At 42.0% G+C, this 18,315-nt stretch overlaps 1 protein-coding gene across 4 annotated transcripts in view; it reads right to left on the bottom strand.

Moving 5' to 3' along the window:
- Positions 1-33: 33 nt before the first annotated feature.
- Positions 34-18,315, bottom strand: part of PARVB (parvin beta) — a 50,548-nt gene continuing 32,266 nt past the window's right edge. For all 4 annotated transcript variants that reach the window (XM_021535509.4, XM_085568902.1, XM_085568901.1 and 1 more), the window contains exons 6-13: positions 18,018-18,133; positions 12,834-12,892; positions 11,202-11,221; positions 9,924-9,985; positions 8,675-8,743; positions 7,682-7,783; positions 6,031-6,103; positions 34-3,093 (exon numbers count right to left, since the gene is read on the bottom strand). In XM_021535509.4, the coding sequence (XP_021391184.1) occupies positions 3,017-3,093; positions 6,031-6,103; positions 7,682-7,783; positions 8,675-8,743; positions 9,924-9,985; positions 11,202-11,221; positions 12,834-12,892; positions 18,018-18,133 (578 nt within the window). In that variant the 3' untranslated portion in view covers positions 34-3,016. The remainder of the gene's footprint in view (positions 3,094-6,030; positions 6,104-7,681; positions 7,784-8,674; positions 8,744-9,923; positions 9,986-11,201; positions 11,222-12,833; positions 12,893-18,017; positions 18,134-18,315) is intronic.

The following is an 18,315-nucleotide window of genomic DNA, read 5'->3' on the forward strand; positions in this document are numbered from 1 at the left end:
TTCCATTGAGAAAAAAAAAAAAATAGAAAACAGTGATCATTATTTGTTTATTTGAATAAATAGTACAGCTGTCCAAAACCATGCATAAACACTCCTGCTGTGAATTTTAGCAAACATAGCATTGCATTGCAACTTGCTTACAGTACACAACTCTTATCACTAAGATGGATGTCTCCAACATATGACAAGTCCAGAATTTTATCTGCAAGGCTTGTTTTTAGTAGTTAGAAATCCAGAGTAAACACTGTTAAAAAAACAATAGAAAAGACTCTTAAAAAACACATTAATACTGAAAGCACTGAGGGGTGGGGAAGAGGAGTATAAAATTCTGTAAGGTTTAAATTGATTTTAAAAAAAATTTGCCACTGTCCATTTTTCATCTTGAAAAACAGAATGCAGCTGAGGACTATCTGAGCTTTTTCAGTGGTAATACAGCTCAGTGTAACTGAGTGTTGTCAAGTAAATGCACCTAAAAGTCAAGTTGTATGGACTGGAAGAGACAGACATTCATTAAGTACTTACAAACGTGGGAGCTTTAATGCTGCAGAGCATTCTAGATGAACTCAAAAGGATTCAGACTGGTACCCATACGTAGAACCCCACTCACACAAAGATACCATGAATAACATTTTTAACACTGACTCAGGTTTCTGAGAGGCAAAGAATTATGGTGCATTTGTCACAGCAAGGCATGACATAGGCAAGCTTTCAGAGAAGCTTTACCTAATGGCTGCTCCTGGAAACTGGGATGAAGCCACACTTCAGTCCAATCTGCCCTGCTCACAGAGCTGGTTAGCAATAAATAAATGTTTACAGAACAGTGAGCTGGCCAGACAGCCAGGAGCCAAGGAATGAAAAAGGTATTTTCCCTGTGCATCATCTACCAAAAAAACAGGACCCCAACAGAACAGGCTGTGACCCCTGATACAGGGAGCAGTCCTGGCTGCCAGGGACATTAACAGAAGGAATGCTAAAGGAAACCCATGGTTGTAGCAAGGGGACCAGAAGCACAGAATTCAACAAAATAGACACTCTTTTATAACCTGTCATAACCTGCTCACCTCTGCTCATGTGCCCTGAAGATGCCAACTCTGTGATGCCAGCTCAGAAACAGCCATTCCCCTTTCCAAAGCCACATCACCCTCACCCATCTCTTCTTTTTTTTATCTTCTGTTTGCTTTTGACATTAATACTGCTTGCAATTGCAAAAACTATACTCTCTGGAGGTCTTTCCCAGCAACTCAGAGAATATAAACAGAGCTGGCACCTCCACATCACCTGAAGGAAGTGGGGGTGGAATAACAACTCTTAACAGACTTGCTACCTGCAAATAACCCTGCATTAAACTAAGTTTGAGAGACCTTTCAGCTCAGTGACCTTCCAGCTTCGTGATACCTTTATTTCTCAGCATAAAAGTTAGCCCAATTTCCTTCACCTGCCAAGAGAGCTGCCCACCAGGCCTCAGCACCTGTGCAAGTCTCCTCTGTTGGTGCTGTGGGGGAATTCAGTGGCCCCATCTGAACTCAATCTTTGTTCCAGGCTCAGTGTAAACAGTGAGAGGTCAGCTCCTTCCTGAAGTACAGGCATCCAGAGATTCCCCAGAGAGCCTGGCAGAGCAGAGGAGACCTGAATTTTTCATGCAAAGAAAGGGTAGCTTCCTTCTTTTTCACACTTCCTATTTTTTTTAGTGGTGTGAGGGGAGGTAATCCAAGTAATCCAAATACTAGAACTCAGAATCCAAAAACACAAAGCAAAGAAGCAGAAGCTCATTTCTTTCCCTCCGAGATGAAAAACTGTTTGAGAGGGGAAGGAGAAAATCCTAATTGTAAAATTATACCATTTAAATAGCACGTTTCCTCTTGGATCTGAGCTCAAAGGCAAATAATGTTTGGTGTAAAAAAAAAAAATTGATTTTTAGGGAAAGGAGATGTTGACTTCCAACAGGAAGCCCTTGGAGGAGAGCAATTCTACCTGCTCTCCTTCAGGGCACTCTGTCTAGTGTTTCAGCCAAAGGAATGGCTGCCCATGAAACAACAGCTGCTGCTGTGATACATAAAAGCAGCAATCAAATTTCTCCTCTACATGCTCAAATGAAAAGGGTGATATTGAAACACATATTCCACATACCATTTACTCTGGAAATGCCAATCCCATTTCCTCCACAAAGCTCTCCTCAAAAATCCACTCAGATGGCTCCTGTTCCAGCACATTCCCTCTGTCATTTCTGGAAGGACAGGGGAAAATGCACTAATCCAGCCTGTGCCTGTGTGACCAGCTCTGGACCAACCTGACTGAAGCTGCCTAATGAGTGACAGTGGCCCTAGCAACCAAATTTCTCCTAGAAAATAGATTAAATAAAAACTAGACATCAAAAGATTAGCTGGTCATTCCATTGCAAGTCTTAGTCTGTGTAAACACTGAATGGAAGTAACACTGAGTAGAAAGAGGTGAACACAAAAAAATGAAGCTTTTGCCATTAGCTTCAGACAGTGCCTATAATTCCCCTCAGCCCAACCCACCCAACAGAACACACAAACCCTTATTTAACAGAAAAGGCTCAGCTTCTGAATAAATTCCAATGGTGATTTTTCTATTGTTAACACTCTAAGCCTGGAAAATCATCAAATGCCAGTTGCAACCAAGGAGTATGCAAAAGAAAGCCACCTGCAGAAGCAAAGAATCTCAAGCCATGAGGAAAATCTCATGTTTCCCCTGCTTATTAAAGTAGTTAGTGGTATATTTCCTTTCTCAAAAGCACATTTGTGGATTATAGCAAACAACAGATCTTTCTGGCAAAAGTGTGAAATACCTATACATTTTCAAGTGACCTGGGGAATATACATGCATCATTTTTAGCAGGATTGTCTTACAAACAGCTACAGAGAGAACACATTAGCTGTAGGAAGAATGCATGAAATGCATAGCATAAGGCATAATGGGAGCATGCAGAGGTGTGTTTATTGTAACTTCTGCCTGGGGAGGCTGAAGGATGAAGAGACCTCAGCAGCTTCCAGGATCACTCAACGTTCTTGTACTTGGTGAACAGGTTGTACAGAACCCTGAGCGTAGACTTCAGGTCCAAGTTGACAACATCTGTGGAAGGAGAAAACCTTGATTTGCATTGTGTTTTCCCTCCTTTGTGCTGGCAGGAATAGAAGTCCCCACATCTCTGAGCTGATGGAATTGTGAATTAAAAAAAAAAAAAATCCACAGAGTTCTGACCTCCCCAAGCCTTTTAAATGTCCCACACAATGTGCTTCAAAACAGCTTTACAATCATACAGTCACAGCCTAACTTCTCTCTGGGGAACAGAAGGTAATTCCCTTCCCCAGCTAAAATTTGCTACAGAGAAAGTCTGCTTCTGTCAGAGACCTGGGATAAAGACTTTGGGAAACACTCCTGAACCACATCCACAGGTCTGCAATGATGTGAATTAACAAAGTTTGAATCCTTAACAGACTCCGAGCTTTTTATTATTTAGTAACTCATCATGCTAAGCCAGGGAACAAGTCCTGGAACAGCTCTCAAGAAGAAGCTTTCCTGTTAGCACCTCCCCACCTATACTACAATAAAATGCCAAGAATGCAGGGATTCTGGGGGGAGGCACAGCACAGAGAAGGCTGAAGAGGTAGAAAGACAGTTTGGATACAACACATCAGAAATTAGTGGGAAGAAGCAAAAAATATACAGTGAACAACACATATGGAAGCAAAAGTGCGGAAGAACAGATAATTAAAAAATCATCAGAAGTCCTAGGAAGACAGCAAATTGTTATAGGACCAAGCACAATTAAGGTGAGGTCCAAGAGAAAGCCCCAGTGTCTGCTTTGAAGACTCATTGCAAGGACCTCTCCACCCTTCCCTCCCAGCCCACTCTAACCCCCACAATTCATCTCATATTTTTAGCAGTCTCTCAAACATTCTTTCTACCCTTTTTGCCTCTATTATTTTACATATTTCATTTATGATTTTCAGTTTGCATTTGCAGGAGAATCTTCTCCTGCCCCAAAGAAAGATCCTAATTTCTGTGAAGTCGTGCATCCTGAAAAAAGAAATGCCCTACTGGAATAACTAATATTTTTTCCCGGTACCATAGGAAGTTGATACCCAAATTAAAACAAGCTAATCCAAATCAAAACATAAGCTTAACATTGAATATTTTCTTCATTTTTTTTTTTTCTTTTTTCCATCTTCCAGTGCTGGAAATTCCATCTCCATTCCTTGACAATGCAGACCAATGGTTAATAACCACTGTTACACTGTGGGGAGGTGGGGGGGGGGGCTCAGCCTGGAGCAAAGGAGGCTCAGGGGGGCCCTTCTGGCTCTGCACAGCTCCTGACAGGAGGGGACAGCCAGGGAACAGGACAAAATGAGAAGAAAGAGTCTCAAGTTGTATAAGGGCAGCTTTTCCCAGCTGGGTATTGGGAAAATTTCTTCAGCAAAATGGTTGTCAAGCATCAAAACAGGCTGCCCAGGGAAGTGGTGCAGTGCCCATCCCTGGAGGAACTCAGAAGCTGTGTAGATGTGGCACTTGGGGATGTGGCTTAGAGGTGAACACGATGGTGCTGGGTTCATGCTTGAACTCAATGGTCTTAGAGGTTTTTCCAGCCTTAACAATTATATGATTCTATCCCAGAGGCATTTAGTACCCAATTCATGCTAAAGAACGTGGATTCACCTGACAGCTTTCCCAGCCTATTGATGAACACACAATGGATCAGAATATGGCACTAACAGAACTATACACAGATTTCTTTTGCAGAGCTTCAGATTCTCTGTCAAAATGAATTACTGTTCTGTGAAACACATATTGCAATACATGACTGGCAAGATTTTACAAATGACACTGCAGTGAGAAGCCACTGCAGTTTTTCAGAAGCCACAGTCACAGATACCCCATGAGCACACTCGCTCCAACAGCTGGGAACTGCTGGGAATGGCCACACACAGAGAAGAGCAAGGAAAAAATACAAGAGATGGTACATCATGCAGCAGCAAAAAGCAAAAAAAAGAATGTTGTACAAGCTGATTTGGCTCTCCAGCTTTTCTAATTACATTTTCAATCAATAAAACACTTAAAAGCATATTTTGCTCCTTATTGAATCTCCACAAGCAAGATCTGCTATGGTGTTTTACCATTCATGATAGTGTAAGGATGTAAGAGCCTTATGAAAAGGTAACCTCTTCTAGTTTTCATCATTTTTTTCAGAATTCTCAGCATTCTTCAGGAGCACTTTTCATCCCCAATTAAAAACAACATACTGACAGCATATATAAGCCATTTAATACTGTCTTTTGCCTTTTTCCCTCTCTATAACCATCTCCACTGTTTGTTAATCTATTTACTATCATCACTTTTTCTCCTGTTAAGTCAGACCAAATGTTTCTTGGAGAGTCCTCATTTTCCTTTGTTCTGCAGAAGCTTGTGACACATACAAAGTAAATAACACCAGGAATAAAAATTGCTCATTTAGCAGTCAAACTTTTAATTCCTCTTTTCATCCCCAGTGCAAGGGACAATGCAGACCTCATCAATAATTAGAGTTCTGAGACTTAAAGGGAAAACTTGGGTTTTACACTTCTTAGTTCTGACTCCCACGCCCACATGTGGAAGATCAAGATTGTTTGCTACTGGTTCTCCCTGAAAAGAAACCCTAAAGCCTTCCAGTTATCTGTCACTGAAATCCAATTACAGGAGTCCAGACTAGCACCAGCTGTAAGAATTACAAGAATTGGACCATGAAAAGCTTTCTGCTTGGATTGTTATTGAAAACACCAGCTGAATTTATCATGTAGCACAGAACAGCTCCTGAATGACTCACTAAAGCTCCACTTGGACACCTCAGTGAATCTGTTCCAAACAAGCAGCACGGGCAGGATATACCCTAGACACAGACAGTGAATCCTCTGGAAAACTCTCAAGGGGCCCATTCACAGCTCCACTTTGTGGTACTATTGCTAATTTGAATGGAATGTACTCAAAATACACCTGCTCTGATGACTTTCTGCACAGTTTAAAGCCACTAAATACCTTCAGGGCGAGCTTTTGGCTTCTTCAGGCCTCCATCTTGCATCAGCTCAAAAGCAAAAGAAACATTGTGCACCTGAAAGAGGTAAAGGGTTTAGAATCTCAGAGTTACATAGGCATCAAAAGCTTTTAATCAATTTTTTTAGGTGCTTTATTCTCTCCAGACTTGATAATTCTATTTAAATCAATATTAAACATTTACATGGTTAAGCACAGGAGAACCACACAGTGCTCAGTGACAGCAGTTCCTGGGCAGGCTGTGCAGAGAACCTGCAAAATAAGCTAAGCACAACTGTACATAAAGAGCTTCTGAACAAGCCCCCAGAGGTCACACAGGAGCATAAATTCAGAGGAAAGAAATAGGCAAAAAGGGAAAGCAAATGCAAGTAGGTGTATTCATTTAATCTCTCCTTTGAGGAATAAAAATTACAAAGATATTTGTACACCAGATTTCTTGTCCATGCTTAGGCAAGGTAATTAACATTATGAATTCTGTGCAGTTTTGTCACTGCACATGACAGTTCTGAAGATATATAACTTATTACTCAGGACTTTATTAGTAATCTCTTTTTACCTGCTGCAGTTCCTCCTTATTTGTTGTGACAAAACCAATCACTTTCAACGTGGTGTTTTTTCCCCCCAGAACACAGAGCCTACCTTTCCTTCTTCATTTACAAATCCCTCATTCCTCAAGGCTGAGTTTCCACACAAAACCACACTGTGACTTCAGCAATACTGGGTAATCTTTATGAATTCCAACCATTAATATTAAAACTGTAACCAGATGCTGGCTGCAACTCAGCACCCTGCATTTCTAGAAGAGCAAAAATTGAAGATAATGGGACAAAGAAGCAAGAGAAAGCTATAAAGGATGTGTGAGGTGTAATAGAAAACCATCCCTCCCAGAGATGTACCTCTGCTGAGGGGCTGACAGCACAACCTGTGCAGGAGTTGTTGTGAAAACCCCATTTTGAACAGCACTCACAAAGCATTCCATCTTTTAACTTCAGCCAATATTTCCACTTGTAACATAGCCTCCTCCTGCTGCAGCTCAGCCAACATAAATCCCATCCTCTGCCCTGCAGATCCTGGCAGAATGAAAAGCAGGGGGCACCTGCAGGACTGCAGCAGGACCAGGCTCAGGGAATTCTGACAGACCATCACCATATATACCCAGATGCATGTGCAGGTCTGGGAACAGCTGCAGACAGAAGCAGCTTTGGGATGTGGCAAAACACAGCCCAATTTTCTCATTGTGAGCATAAGGAGGGACCCAGGACAATGGAGCAAGAGACCCACACACAAGAACGCTTCAGGCACGACTACAACCTAAAAAATTACTGTGATCATGCCAAGTGCTATACAGTACAGAGCACTCATTATTGTATTTATCTATCCTGGATATTTGTGAGCTTTATGTGTTGCCTGAATCCAGGAACAGAATACCTTTCCTCCTCAACTACAACTCATTCATTTCACAATTTTTACTGTTTTAACCATCAAATGCCACAGCCTCTTTGCTAGATCTCCTGAAGAAAATACATCAGCTTCTGTTTCACCTGGCACAAGGAGAAAAGATAAAACAATTGGGGAAAAAAAATAAAACCAATGTGATAATAATGCAGAAAGAACATAACCTGGAGTTTCTACCCACCTTTTGATCAAAACTTTCAGGTGTTAAGTAGAAGTTGTGAAGTGGAACAAAATAGTCCTCAAGGAGACCCATGAGTAAAACCAAGTAAACACCATCTGCAAACTAAAGAAAAATATGAGGAGAAAGCATCTGTTTGTAAATCAGCATTCATAAACAAAACAAAGAATGCTTGGCCCAAATTATGTATTCTGATTTTTTATTTTTTTGCTAGCACAGAAGTGTGACATGGTTCAGGAGTCTGTTCTTGCTTTCCTCATATTCATTTACTTTGCTTGAGGAATCCTGCCAACTTCACAGCAGTGTTAAAAAAACCCCAAACTTCCTGGGGCACATTATATACCCCCAGTCCTACTGCTACAATATCTGGTCATTTCAATCACAATCCCTCTTAAGTTGTATGTGTTAGACATTTGAATCTTTGCCTTTGATCAAAACTTGAAAATAAGACTCCCCTGTCACAGATACAAAGTTGAATTTCATAAAAGAATTTTTCACCCAAGTCAAAATAGACTGTTTATGGTTTCAGCAAATACAAAAAGAAAATCCTACATATTTTCAGCCACTCTGATCAGTGCTCCTACCACCAGATGGCTACTGAAGGGGTAAGAGGGATAATGTTATGCAGTTCTAAGACTTCCCACTTGTGATCCTGATATGTCACACGTGACATCCTCTAAAACAAAAATTCTTGGGTATCCCTAAGGCACGAAGCAACAATTTCTTGTGACAGATCAGATCCAGTGGCCCATTTATTTCAGCAGAGATGTAAAATAGAAGTGAGTTAATGGCTGGTATTACACCAAGCCAGGCTCAAATGAATTACACATACTCCTGATGTAATTCTCTGGATGCTGTGCTTATCATTTTGCAGAGACAAGATAACCACCTCTCACAGCTCAGTAAACTCTAGAAATAAGATCTGCTTCTGCTTAGCCAAGCCCCTGTCTGAAAATCTGCAATTTACACAGGTTACATCAAGACAAAGCCTCCTACCTGGGTTTCCAACTCCGTCACTTCCAAATTCAGTTTATTCAAGTGTTTGTTCACAAAGGTGATCAGAGACTATAAAAAAAAACCAGCAGAAACAGCGAAGTCAGACACTACACTCAGTGCTGATGTGAAAGGGTTAACATAACCTTTAAGGACATTTTTAAAAACAAAATAGGCATGTTTGCTGCCTGCTTTTGCACCAGTAAGTACACGGTTTGTTGCACCAGATGCCAGAACTCAGCAGATGGAGCTGTTCCATGCAGCTTTGCCAGCACATCAAGCAAACCTCAGTGGCCTGGGAAAACACAGCAATGACATCAGTGCCTGAAGATGAAGTGAACAGTAGGTGCATTTACTGTCCCCATTAATTTTTTTCAGGTTCTTAAAGGTGCCAACAGCACAGTGGTGCACACACAACTCTGTTCCTGGAGGGATGTGTGCAGTCAGCACACGGATTACAGCCAGGATGTAGCCCAGGTGCGGGATTTCTATTCCAGATGCAAATCCTGCCTCTACAAACCAGACCTGTGCTAATGGATTGAAGCACAGAGATCTGTCAGCCCACTTACAGAAGAGCAGAATGTTACCACTTTTATTGTGTGGAAAGAGTTAAGTTAGTTCTTTATCCACTTAAAAGGACTTTTCTAGAAGACATTTTAGGCTGGAAAGATAAAAAAACTTCCTGAGACTTCAAAGCATTATTTTAAAAGCACACATCCTTTCTTTCACACAAGGGGAAGGGACAATTTACAACACTGATCTTCACATACTGCTCTCCTAATAAGCAGCTTAACAGCCTGGCTGGAACTATCTGATGGAACTACATGGAATCTCTTATACATTCCCCCATATCAGCAAGAGCTGGCAGAGAGAGATAAAACAGCTACATTACCCCTCTGCTCTAACACAAAACCATGTCAAAAATACATGAGGATGGACAGGTTGTGCAGTGATGCTCAGCCTTAAAGGACAAACCAAGGGACCATAGGAATAAGTGCTTAGCAGCTGGGCAAAAGCAGATCTTTTGTAAAAGCTTTGTATTCAGGAAACTTCTTTATGGGTGAATCACATTTTAATGTTTGGAAAACATCTCCTGACTCTGATACAGTGATCCTTGGGGATAAATACCCTTTATACTACTTCAAATTCTTCTTCTATTATTTGCTGGATGCTTCTGAATTTCTTTCCAAAAGCAAAAAAAAAAAAAAATAAAACGCAGTGTGGAAAATAAAGCTAGGATTTAACTTTTTACCTTTTTGACTACGCTGAGCTTGTCTGGTGCGTGATCAAAAAGCGTGTCAAAGGCATCACGCTCTGGTTTGGGGGAAAAAAAATGAAAATCAGAACACCTCCAACAGCACAAGTGTGGAAAGCAGGTTTCCTGTCCACAACCTAAAAGTTTTTCTCCTCAGAAAGTCATGTAACAAACAGAGTCCCAAGCTAAAAGTCAGCACCCTGTTTTGGTGTCTGGCTATATGCCAGAGCAATCTGCCCTAGGAATTTTAGAGGTAACTGAAAATAAACATATTCACTGATTTCCCTTTTCCGCCATTCAAAATTGGTACACAAAATATGTGGGTGAAAGAAAAATTAAAATGACACACCAATTCTGACTATACCCCAGTCCTAACTTAAACAGCTATGGTTGCATCCACATGCAGTGTCAAATTCAGACATTAATTTGGTTAATTTAAAATTGCTGGTAGTACCCCTGACATCCATACAGCTCAGAACTGAACTCAAGTGAATTCTGATTCAGCAGTGTATGAACAGCAAAGCCTACAGACAGCATAAAGATTTAAATTATGTTTCTACCTTCAAAGCACTGTCTATCAATACCTAATCAAATCTGTTTTCAACATAGTTTTTAACAGTTTTTCCATGATCAAATACTTTTTATTTACAGAACACATTTTAATAGTTTTTTACTGTCAAATAAAGAAACACTTATTATCTAAATCCTTTGGTATCTGAAGATACATTATTTAGCCCCTGACGTTATTTATTTTCAAGTGCCTTATTAATATTTAATGCAGATACACTGCAAGAGGAGAAATTATAATTTTGACATATTATAATGGGCAAATAAAGAAAATAAATTACTTCTTTTCATCCTTTACAGGAGCATACATATTAAAATGAGAAATATCTTAATGCCACTAAAATATAAATGCAAAAAAGGAAATCTCTTGGCAGCAACACCAAAAGAAATGGGCTTTGTTTAGAAGACCAGACATACACTTGGTAAAGCCTAAACTTCAAAGTCTAGGAAATACAAAGGAGATAAGATTCTCCATACAAAGGAATTAGATCTGGTCCTACCCATTATGCTCCACATCTGCATGGAGTAACAAAACCTGCCCCCACAACACATTCCAACCTCATGGAATTGCTCAACCCATTGTCTTGGTCTGCTGAAAGAAAAAATGACCAAATTTCTGTGTCTGGCACAAATCAAACAAACAAACAAACAAAAAAAAAAAAACAAACAAAACCAAAACAAAAAAAAAACCAGAGTTAAGTTACTTACCAAATCTTCCCATCATCATCCTGCAAGTCAGAGAAATCAAAAACATGAAGTTAGTTCGTGAACAATCAGTTTAGGAAGACGGGAATGGCCCTAAAAAGGAGGTGTCCTTCAATAAGCAGAGGGCAAACAACTTGTGCAAACTCAAGGGTCTGAGCACATCACACACCAGACCCAACATGCTGCAGGAAAGACCCCAGCAGAGCACCAGAGATGTCAGGGAAATCCATTTGAAATGAATGGAAATGCTTAATTACATTTTGCACACGTTTATGACTTCTTAGCCACACTTTTTATGATGAAGGGTGAGTGACTAAAAGTGCTTGTGTGTGTATTTCCACAAATATAATCTAAACCACACACCTTACAAGAAGCACAGCTATCTATCTCACTTTGTTCCCTCTGAAGAAAACAGATTCTGTGTGAATATGATGTAAATAAAACTGCCACATATGAAATACATACATAGCCAGTGATATCATCAGACATATGCAGATGTTTATCAGCTGAGAATCAGGCCCTGATTTGCACAGAGGAATTGGAAAGCATTCAGTGAATGTTGGATTCTGCTGATTGCTGCATTTTCCATAGGTGTACTTGTGCCTCGATAGGCAACACATTAAGCAGTAACCTTTTAATACTGTGTAATATTAATTAGCTCCATAAAATATATGTATAAACACCCATGCAAATCTGCAAACATCTTTCTTGCTAAAAATTGTCCAAGCCCCAGCCTGCAGATCACATCTGGCAAACCACATCTGGAGGAGAGCACAAGCTCACTTCATTGTTCAGGGGCACAGGACAGGGAGAAGGAATTTTGGCCCACAAACCTGAGCCAGAGCTCTGATCCTCCAAAAACCACTACGAGATCTTTAATGTCCACACAGAGACATTATGATCTCATTTCTGAGCGCTTCCATCTGAAAGATCTTCCCCACTAAGCTCCACATGGTGCTCCATTTATCTTCAAAGCCATGGGAAGCTGAGCCAACTCTACAGGGAGCCAACACTCTGATAAACTCAGGGAGGGCTCATGTAAGCCCCTCTTAGAAAAGCTGCCTTCAGGCCATGTGAAGGAAAACCTCAGCTTTCAGCTGAAGCCAAAATCCATGTCTAGCCTACTCCTTATAAAAAGGACTGTAAAAACATACAGCAAAGTAAGTGGTACAAAAAACTGGAGAAGGAAGAGGTTTATTTATTTATTTTTGCTGAGTTCTCCTCTCCTTACAGTTTTAACTGTTATCACTTCAGTTTGGAGAGCTATGTCGAAGAATTGCCTTTCTTCAAATTAATTCTGCCCCAAAATATCTACATTAGCCCTTCACTTAATAGAGAAAATAGCACTAGGCAGAAAGCAGATATATATATAGCTACATCCAGTAGGCAGGGGGAAAAAATGGCTCACTAAAGTCACTTTTGTGTGTTTTGTGAAGTTAAAAGCTTCTAAGACACAAGAATTTCCAGAGGACACTTCACCCTTGTAGCGTATTTTCAGAGACCAAGTCATTTCCATGTAGTTAAAAAAGCACCACATGAAAGGACTTCATTAATTTAGCACGGATAAGGGATGATTTAATTTGTCTCATGCTTAGAAATGGTCTCACATCCTGCACAGAAGCATTTGGTGCTTACTCTGTCGTGGTCGTCAGCTCCTCTGAAACATGAGTGGTCTGAAGGAGGCCTTCACGTTTCTGGAAAGGAAGATGGAATTAGCAAAGGAGAAGCTCACCAGAGGCTCATTCAGCATCTTTCAGAGCACCAGAGGACAGAACTGGATGAATTCACTGAGTTTCACAGAGGCAGAAGTGAAACAGCCAACACGGGAGGATTCACCCCCAGAACAGTGGCATCGATCAGGCTGACAGCCAAAGGGATGTTTGGGACATGTGTATTCACACCTATATTTGCAGCTAACTGCCTCACTGACAATCCTCCTCCTCACACCACAGTCAACAGCGTGCCTGGAACACAATTTAGAGTTTGTCAGCCCCACCTTAGGTCCCTGCAGGGCAGCTGGTCACATCACGGTGCCAGGCAGCAGCTGGGCACATCTGGCAGCCTGACTCTTCTGGGACAGAAATGACACGGAGGGCTGCTCCCAGACCAGGGCTGCCACAGCCCTCCAGGAGCAGCCTGGCACTGGGGCCACTGCCACACACCTGACAGGGACACACACATCCTCCAAGGAAACACAGGGAGCACAAAAAGCTCAGCTAATGATTTCACAATGAACAGTACCTCCCCATACCAGGTTGTCTCTCCTTATTCTGCATGAATAAGGAGTCTCTACTACAGAGAAATAGCTGTGTGTTGAGAGAGTTTCAAAATGCCTCAGAGGGTGGAAGTGCTTTCACAGAGTGAAAATCTTGCTTAGCATCTCCATGGGTTCCTTTCAAAACTGTCTGAATGGTGGAATTTCTTTCCACCCTTCTCTGTGCTCAAAAAGCTGACAGAAAGAGGTTGAATCTCAGCAGCCATCTAGGAACCAGGTCTGTCAGAAGGACTTAGGGGAGGGTTAAGGGAAACAAACCTCCCAGGCACAAGCTCTTGTGCCTGGGGGGTTTGTTTCCCTTAGGGGATTGTGCCTGGGGGGTTTGTTTCCCTTAGCCCTCCCCTAAGTCCTTCTGACATCTTTACCATCTCAATCGTTTTCACCAGATGAACTTCAAGCAAGAACTTACTAGGGAGAACAGCCTTGAGGAGAAACACATCCTTCCCCAGAAGCAGCTTGAGAATTGAAATCTAAAAACCAGCAAGAGGAATTCCTGCTTTCCCACTCCCTAGTGAATGAAAGAAGGCAGGCAGAGCTGCTGGAAGGGAGGGAGCCTGGCTGGAGGCATGGGGGGCCCTGGGCTTTGTGCTGCCAGCTGGCCACGTTTTCACAGCCCTCACTTCCCTATCTCACCCCTATCTCATCCTGCTCCCCCCAGGGAGCCACGGGAACGGCGCCAGGAGCTTTGGGGGACAAGCCAGCATGACAGCATGGATGGAAAAATGAGGAGGCATCTGACAGGGCAGCGTTTTCCTGCACACAAAACAATGCTGTCTTTATTCCATCCCACCACGTCTCTGCTTCATGAACGCAGTGCTCAGGACCTTCCAGGCACCCTGAACCCCAGGGAGAGGATGGTGCAACCTGTGAACAAAAGTGATGACTCGTGAGTAATGCACCAAGTGCCTGATAAGAAAGAGGAATGGATTCCAGCACTGGCTCCCCAGCTGGTGGAAAAGGAAACACTGCCCAGGCAGCTGAGCATGCTGCTCTCACAGCAAGCCTGCGTCTCCTGACCTTGCAATCCAAAAGCAAATGCCATTCCTTGATAAAATGTTGATTCCTTCCACCACTGGCACCAGACACATTTATTCTTCATCCTGCCTTGACTATGACCTTTCAGTCTGCAACTCAGACTAAAAGGGATTTACTGTCAAAATACCCCAGATCTCCCAGCAGCACTGAGGTGGGACATGCTGCAATTTTAGGAATGAGGCTGAGGCAAGCGAAGCATAAAAGATGGCAATTCCTGAGCCTTGCAAAAATAACCAATACAGCTAGCCTTAAGGACACTTTTCCCAGTTCATTCTGAGAACTTTTTTTTTTGTTTTCCTGAATTAGGGTATTTCTTCACCACGCAACCTTACATTTAGAATAGCAGGCAGTCAAATCAGCTGGAAAACCTCAGTATTTTCAGTCCTCACTGGAAGCACCACCAAAACCAACAGTTTCTCTCCTCCCTGCCCTCACTGAGGAGGGCTGGAATGACAGGCATGTGTTGAGTGACACCAGCATTAAATCATGTATCACCCTAGACTCTTAACTCAGCACTTAGAGCTGCTCACAGGATTTTAACTAGAAAGCCCACCTAAACCCTTGCTCTGCCAGGACCCTTCTTGAATAACTTGGGCATACAGTGCCATGGTTCCCCAGTTTCCTATTTCACACAAAGAAACCAATTTCACCAGCAAGAAAACTAATTCTAGAGGTGATTACAAAAAGGCTTTCCAGTTACTTCCAAGATACTGTTTCAGGAACTCTGCTCTTGAGAGGGGCTATGTCATGGAGGCCATAATGAAATAATAAAAACATTAAGTGTTTTTTTGCTGGGTTGGTCTTGTTCCATATAATATGGAAAGATAGATAGATAGACAGATAAAGGTTCTTCCTGCCAAGGAAGGTAAAACAGAAAGTAATCTCTAAAATGCTTGTGGGTTTCTGAGCAAACTAACAGTGCAGGACCAAAAAAGGATAGTGCACTGTTTGACAGATTGAGAAATAGCTGTAGCTCAACCTCTAAATCAATTATTTTTAATTAAAAAAACCCCAAACATATGCAACACCTTAAAGTCACAATCTGTCACCTCAAGATGCTAAAGGAAGAGAAGAATTTAATGGAAGGGTAGAATCACCATGGAACTGTGGAGATCTGGATAAACACTCTCAATGTAGCACAGTGCTGTCATATTATCTCACTTTATGGATCAGGACAGTGAAAGTAAGAGAAAAAAGAGCTCACAGCTCCGCTTATAAGATGTTCTGCATTGCTCTGGATGGGCTGTGGAAATGCACAAACCTTGGCTGAGCAGTCACTTGCTAAACCACCTTCTTTTCACGGTGTAAGCACAGTCCTTTTGGGGAAGAAGCACCTCAGGCAGCTGCACAGTGTGAGGACAGCTCAACAAATGGATAAAGATAATCAAAGTCATCCATGAAAATGAGACTTAGCTAGTTTTGCAAATTTCAGAGTGGGTGTGTTCCTGCACCATACCCCCCCCTGCATCTTGCATGGTTTTCTTGCTGCAGGTTCAGTTTTGAAAGATTTGCACAGAAGTCACTTAAACTGTTTATTTACCCCCTCAAATGTATATCCAAGCAAAAAGAGGCAAAAAGAGGCATTTAAATGAAAACCTCTCCATTAACACCTGATGTTAACTGTGATCTAGTTTGACAGAACCCTGTTCATTACTGGGATATGTAACAAGAGATCACTTAAAAACAAATTGGTAATAGTGGAAAGCACCTTCTTAATAGTAGTTCTCTTACCTGGATTAGGAACAATATTCTCCTCATCACTATTCTGTCATTAGTATAACAGAGGCTAAACAAAGTCCATTTATAGAGATCTGTGTTACTGTACCAGCATGTATTTTTAGACTAGATTATGGATGCTGAACTACAAAAATTCAGTTTACTAAACTAGAAGGCAGAAGTTCTTTCTCCAGAACAAACATGCTCTGTTTCATACCACCCTCTGCTTGCCATTTAAATAAACAAAGCTGAAGAGTTGCAAGCTTTTCCTAGCACTGGGTTAGGGGCTGAGAGAAGCCTCCTCTTGCACAGGGCCAGCTGTGGCCATGCCCATCTCCAGGCTCTAGGATTTGACTTAACTCCCACTACACCTGACACCTTGGGGACACACGTGTTGTTCTCTCTCCTGCCTAGCTTCTTGTCAGCCTGCATGTCATCATGTCATCCTAGTCTCAAGATCCAGGGACTCTGGTGAACCAGATGGAGTCTCCTCTATATCCCTCCAACAGGAAAAGAAGTGAAAACCTTCTCCACAGCCTTCTCTCTGCTGTAGAGGTGGATGGTTCTTAACCTTGAACTAAGGACAAGGAAAGGGAGGCTCTACCTCTCTACCTAATATTTTTTTCTGCCTTAGCAGTTATAGAAGACACTTCACTGTGCTGGGCAGAAGGAGGTTTTTCACATGAGGGTGTGAGAGAGCTGCTGACCACCTTCTGTTTACTTATTCCTCCTTATCTTTCCAAGGCAGACAAAAGAAATTTAAAAATAAATCGGTCTCCTATTTATATTCATGTTACTTTATAATGAACTCACTGTTCTTAAATTTCCTATAGAAAATACACACATTTATTGTGAACCAGGGAGCATCCATCAATTTCTCATTTACATCACACCCTGCATGTCTAGAGCACCCAGGCAGGCAACCTGGAGAACACCATTACTTAAATATAAACCAAAATGAAGCTCATCTAATCAACCACCCTGCCTCTTGTAAGGGTATCCAGGTGTGCAAAACAGGGTGTGGGATCACTTTATCTTCTTCATTCTTGATAGGAAACTCAGCTGTAACAGCAAATGGCACTTGCAAACAGGCACTTGCAGAGCAGAGTGACAGCTGGAACACATCTGCCTGCTGGGAGAAAAACTGGGTTCCCATGGGAAGCTTTCACTGGGATAGAAGGCAAGGAAAAAGAAGAGGTAAAGATGCTTGAAAGTAGAGCCTTAGTAGAGGGAAAGGTTGACACAAAGCAGAGAAAGGAATAACCAGAGCAGTATCTAGGGCAGGGGGGAAGCAGTCAGGGTTCCTTAGGTCAGATCTCTTCCCCATATCTAAGGAAAGCTAACAAAAACACAGGACTGTGAAAGAAATGATGAAAGCCTATCAGGCACGCCAAGGAAAACAACGTGGCTAAGTCTGCACATGAAGTCATCGGGGAAAAACAACACTGCTAACAGGCATTCCAGACTGGGGGGATTTTATGTGCTGAAACTCCTTCCTGTGCTGTTCAGCTTCCAATGGCTTCTCTGCAAAAAATGCATGGCCAAAAAGACCTGTACCGGGGTGACAGAAATCACAAGCCCAATGCTCCCTTTTACAAAATCCCATGGCACGCTTTGAGCTTGCTATCTGCAATTGCAAAGGGCGGCCCCAAACCTACTAAAAATGTGCTGTCCTTGGGGTCTCACTTGAGCACATGCAACACATTCCCAGGCATGGGGCTCACCAAACAAGTGGGGGACACATTTTCTGAGCCACAAGAGATGGGGTTCAGTGGGTTGGAGCTGGTACTCACCCGCACAACCACCACCTGCACGGCCACGTGCTCGGGCAGCCGGATGGGAGCTCGGAAATGCATGGCCAGAGCCACCAGAAGGTGCAGGATGGAAATCAAATTCTTGCCATGGATGGCTGCAGGGAACAAGGGAAATGAAGCAAGTGAAAAGACACCGAGGTGTTATTTTAAACCAACAGCTCTAGGGGGGAAAACGCAGTGAAAAATGCTTTTGGTCAACACAGCCTTGATATCCTTCTTCCTCTTTTTCCTGAATTACTAATCATTACATTTACTAATGTAACTTCACAGGTAGCAA

The sequence above is a fragment of the Lonchura striata genome, chromosome 1A, assembly GCF_050655825.1.
Source record: "Lonchura striata isolate lonStrDom1 chromosome 1A, ASM5065582v1, whole genome shotgun sequence".
Classification (NCBI taxonomy): domain Eukaryota; kingdom Metazoa; phylum Chordata; class Aves; order Passeriformes; family Estrildidae; genus Lonchura; species Lonchura striata.